Source organism: Eimeria acervulina, genomic scaffold (genome assembly GCF_000499425.1).
Source record: "Eimeria acervulina Houghton genomic scaffold, Eah_scaff1147, whole genome shotgun sequence".
Lineage (NCBI taxonomy): Eukaryota > Apicomplexa > Conoidasida > Eucoccidiorida > Eimeriidae > Eimeria > Eimeria acervulina.
In genome coordinates this window covers 3620-8810 of record NW_013549395.1, presented here as the reverse complement: position 1 = coordinate 8810, position 5191 = coordinate 3620, and the positions used below count along the sequence as shown (strand labels likewise).

The window sequence follows — 5191 nt, the reverse complement described above, 5'->3', positions numbered from 1 at the left end:
GGGCCTCTTGGGGCCTCTTGGGGGCCCTCTTGGGAGGCCCCTAGAAGGGCCTCTTGGGGCCTCTTGGGGGCCCTCTTGGGAGGCCCCAAGTGGGCCCCCGAGGGGCCCCCAGGGCCCCCAAGAGGCCCCTTCAAAGGGGGCCCACGAAGGCTCTTTAAAAGGCCCATATGGTGCCCTCTAGGGGCCCCCCAAGGGGCCCCCAAGAAGCCCTCTAAGGGGCCCCCAAGAAGCCTTCTAAGGGGCCCTCATGAAGCCCTCTAAGGGCCCCCCAAGTGGGCCCCTAAGGCAGCAGAGTGCGTCCAGGGGCCCCCAAAGAGGTGCTAAGTAGAGCAGCGCTCGAAGGAGTTGGGGGCCCCCCTAAAGGGGTACGGGGGCCCTCCAAGGGGGGCCCCCTATAGAGGAAAAGAATAGTAAGAAGAGGCAGCTGAGGCGGTGTTCTTAACAATTATATCTTTAAAGCTGCAGCGATATTTAGTTTTGCATTTGGTGCTGCTCTGCTCCTATACAGACACCCGCTGCTGCTGCTGCTGCTGCTGCACTACCGAACCCTTCTCCCTCAGCAGCAGCAGCAGCAGCAGCAGCAGCAGCAGCAGCAGCAGCAGCAGCAAGAGACTGTGGGAGTTCTTCGCAGGGCGAGATGCTCTCTAGACAAGAAGTTTAGCAAAATTAATATTAATTTTGTTTGAATATTAATTAACATTTTGATTAAAAAAAGAAAAACAAAAGAAGAAGGGGATCTGCAGCAACGGGGTGGGGGGCCCCCCCTGCGTGTACACCTCAGCTCTTGTGTCTCCTTCTGTCTGTTTCTTCTTACCTTTTTTGTTTTATTTCTTTTTATATATTCTTTTTTTATTTGTTTTAAATGTACAAGGCTTATAGGCAGCTGCTGTATGTACACCCCAAGCTGCGCAGACACCGCAGCGCCTTGATACGAAAACTATAAATATAAACAGTCGCTGCCTTCTACTGTCGCTACGCTGCCTCTGGGGCCCCACAGGGCCCCACATCTTTTGCATGCATTTGGGGGAATGGGGGGTGCACTCTATGGACGCCTGCAGCAGCAGCAGCAGCAGCAGCACCAGCACCAGCACCAGCAGCAACAGCAGCAGCAGCGCTGACTGCAGGAACAGAAGCGACGGTTGCTTCGGCAGCAGCGGCAGGGGCAGCAGAAACAGCAGCAGAAGCAGCAGCAGCAGCAGCAAAAGGAGCAGCATGAGGGCGAAGATTCACCCCATACCGCTTCCGCTGCTGCTGCTGTTGCTGTTGCTGCTGCTGGTGGTGCAGCAGCAGCAGTGCGGTGTCTGTACACTTCACAATGCAGGCGCTGCTGCCTCCGTTTTGAAGAGGGGGGAGACACAGAGACAAACAGCAGCAAAATACTTTACCCCTGCCTTTCTAAACGCACCCAAGCTGCAGCTGCTGCATGCAACACCAGCAGCAGCAGCAGCAGCAGCAGCAGCAGCAGCAGCAGCATCGTCTGCTGCTGCAGGTAATAGGGGAAGATGCAGAAATCACCTCCTTCTTCCTTTACTCTCCAGCAGCAGCAGCAGAGTCTTAGCAGCAGCAACAGGAGCAGGAGCGGCAGCAGCAACAACAGCAGCAGCTGGCGGCAGCAGCAGCAGCAGCAGATTGTGGGAATGCAATAAAAGACGAGCCCGTGAGGCCCTTCATCTGCTGCGGTGCCGCATTCAGGCAGCAGCAGCTGCTGCAGCAGCAGCAGCAGCTGCTGCAGCAGCAGCTACTGCTGCTGCTGCGTCTGGTGCGTTTGCTGCTCTTGCTGCAGCAACCCAGAAACTGCTGCGTGTTGCTGCTGCGCCTACACTGAGAGACAGCTTCGTGCTGCAGCTGCTGCTGGTTGGGTGTCTATACACCTTACATTTGCTGTTCATTTCCCCCCATATGCTGCTGCTGCCGCCGCTGCTGCAGCAGTTGCTGCATGCAGAAGCAGTGCATGCAGATTCTATCATGGGTATTCTTTCTGTTGCAATTGGTGCTGCTGTTCTGCTGCAGCAGCAGCGGCAGCAGCAGCAGCAGCAGCAGCAAGCTGATGGAGGCCAGCATCGGCTGCCCTGGAGGGTGAGTCTCCTCTTTGCTGTCTCCTTCTGTCTTCTCTCTTTAATTATATTTTGTTTTTGTTTGTCTTTGTTAGTTTTTGTTTGTCTTTATATTTGTCTTTGCTTTTGTTTGTCTTTGTTTGTTTTTGTTTGTCTTTGTTTGTTTGCTTTTTATATATCGTGCTGCTGCTGCTGCTGCTGCTTCCCTCTTGTATGTTCTTCCGCTCTGCCTCTCCTGCTGCTGCTGCTGCTGCTGTTGGTCCTACTGCCTTTGCTGCTGCTGCTGTTGCTGCTGTTGATGAGGCTGTTGTTGTTGCTGCTGCTGCTGTTGCTACTGCAACCGCTGTTGCTGCTGTTGATACGTATGGTTTCCCCGCTGTTGTTGTTGCTGCTGCTGCTGCTGCCGGTGCTGCTGCTGTTACTGATGCTCCCGCTGCTGCTCTTGCTTATGTGCTGCTGCTGCTGCTGCTGCTTCTGCAGGCTCCGAAGGAGAGCATCTGGCGGTGTGCGTTAGCTGCTGCGGGTTTGCTGCTGTCCTTTGTCTTATCTGGACATGTTGCTGCTGCTGTTGAGGTGCTGCTGGCTGTTGCTGCAGCAGCAGGTGTATGTACACCTCAACTAGACATACACAGAGCGCTGCAGGTACTTGGCTTCATCAGCTTCTCTCCTGCTGCTCCTGCTACTGTTGTTGCTGCTGCTGCTGCTGTTGCTTCTGCTGCTGCTGCCGTTGCTGCTGTTTCTGTTGTGTTGCTCCTGTTGCTCCTGCTGTTGTTGCTGTTGCTGCTAAACGAGTTACTGCAACCATAATTGCTGCTGCTGCTGCAGCCACAGTTGTCACTGCTTTTGCTGCTGTTGCTGCTGCTGCTGCTGCTGCTGCTGCTGCAGGTGCTGCTGGGTCACTTGGCCTGGGTGGCTGTGGGGGTACTTTTGCTGCGGGTTTTGCTGCCCTCATTCAGGCAGCAGCAGCAGCAGCAGCAGCAGCCGGACGTCATGCAGCAGCGGCTTGCTGCTGCGCTGCACGCTGCTGCTGCTGAAACAGAAGCAGCAGCAGCAGCAGCGATAACAGCAGCATCTGAAGCAGCAACAGCAGCAGCAGCACATGCACCACCAGACGCACGAGTCCTTCGTGAAGCAGCAAAGCAGGCACTGCATGCGGCTGACCAACTGAAGCGTCTTCTTAACTACCAGCCGCAGCAGCAGCAGCAGCAACAGCAGCAGCAACAGCAGCAGCAGCAGCAGCAGCAGCAGGGCGCGCATGATGGAGCAGCAGCAGAACCTGCAAGCCCACCGCTTGCCTTCTTGCGACCTCAGCAGCAAACAGCGCTGCCGTCCTACGCAGCAGCTGCAACAGCAACAGCAACAGCAACAGCAGCAGCAACAGCAGCTGCAGATGCATCAAGCCCTTGGGCTCGGCTGCAGCCAGCCAGAAGGGGGATTGTTCGCGCTGCTGCTGTGCTTACAGGAAGAATGAAGCAGCAACAGCAGCAGCAGCAGCTGCAGCAGCTGCAGCAGCAGCAGCAGCAAGGGTTCTTGTGGCTGCGGAAGGTTGCTGCAGCGAGCACTCGTCTGAGAGAGCGTCTCTCTGCAGCAACTCAACAGCTGTCTTCCCTCCTCCAGCAGCAGCTGCAGCTGCAGCAGCAGCAGCAGCAGCAGCAGCAGCAGCAGCAGCAGCAGCAGACGTATTGGTACAGCAGCAACCTGCGAGGGCCCCACAAGGGGGGCCTTTGGGTGTGGTGGTCCTTCTTAGGTTTTGCTGCCTCTTGCCTCGTCTTTAATGCTGCAGAAATCATCAACTCAGCGCTACTTGCTGCTGCTGCTGCTCCTAGGAAACCGGTAAACCAGCAACAGCAGCAGCAGCAACAACAACAGTAGTTGTAGCAGCAGCATCAGCAGCAGCAGCAACAGTAGTTGTAGCAGCAGCAGCAGCAGCAGTAGTTGCTGTTGTTGAAGCAGCAGTAGCAGCAGCAGTAGTTGTAGCAGCTGCAGCAGTAGTTGTCGAAGCAGCAGCAGCAGCAGCAGCAGCAGCAGGAATTCCAGCAGCAGCAGCAACAACAGCAACAGCAGCAGCAGCAGCAGCAGTAGTCGCAGCAGCAGCAGGAACAACAGTGGCAGCGGCTGCATCGTGGTTTTCTAGGCTGTGCCTTGAAGCCAACCCTAAACCCTAAACCCTAAGCCCTAAACCCTGCTAAACCCTAATCCTCTCTGGTTGCTTTACCTCCCCAAGGGAAGGTAGCCCCTAAACCCTAAACCCTAAACCCTAAACCCTAAACCCTAGACTCTGTTATTTTGTTTGTTTGCAGGTGGAGGAGTCTCTGGTGCATAGATTAACGGATGCTAGCAGCAACAGCAGCACAGCTTTGCTGCTAGCAGCAGCAGCACCTTGCATATCAGCCCCGATATGGGAGGAGGCTTTATATAGAGGTTTTTGTTTGCCTCTTCTAAGCCGCTATTTATCTGTTCCTGCTGCTGTATGTTTGTCTTCATTACTATTTGCTTCTCATCATTTAAATATAGAGACATTACTACCTTTATCTGCACTCGGAGCTCTCTGGGCTCAGCTGTACATACACTGTAATAATTTACTTGTACCTATTGCTATGCATGCAATGTGGAACCTACGCGTCTTTATTAGCTGCTTTCTGTACCTTTAATATTTTATTTTCTTTTCTTTTTCTTGTTATATCTATCGAATATCAATTGTCAGATATAGTAATAATAATTTTTATTAATAATTAATTAATAATTAATTATAATTATTAATAATAATTAATAATAATAATTAATTAATAATAATAATTAATAATAGTAATAAATAATAATAATAACGCAAACTTTTTTTCTTTCTTTTCTTTGCTCTACAGCTTCAATCATATACTCTCTCTATATCATATCGTCAGTCTTGTCTCTGTCTTCGTCTTTATGTCTTTGTCTTTGTCTGTCTTTGTCTTTATGTCTTTATGTCTTTGTCTTCATGTCTTGGTCTTTACGTCTTTGTCTTTGTCTTTGTCTTTGTCTTTGTCTTTATGTCTGTCTTTGTCTTTGTCTTTGTCTTTATGTCTTTGTCTTTATGTCTTTGTCTTTGTCTTTATGTCTTTGTCTTTGTTTGTTTCCTGTGCTTTTATGTCTCTCTCTGTCTT

At 51.8% G+C, this 5191-nt stretch overlaps 1 protein-coding gene across 1 annotated transcript; it reads left to right on the top strand.

The window, feature by feature from the left end:
• Window positions 1-1965: 1965 nt before the first annotated feature.
• Window positions 1966-3926, top strand: EAH_00056260 (hypothetical protein, conserved; the record flags this gene model as incomplete). The annotated part of the gene is made up of 2 exons (XM_013393815.1): window positions 1966-2076; window positions 2940-3926. 2 exons carry the CDS (start codon window positions 1966-1968, stop codon window positions 3924-3926), a joined length of 1098 nt encoding a protein of 365 aa, XP_013249269.1.
• Window positions 3927-5191: the final 1265 nt, after the last annotated feature.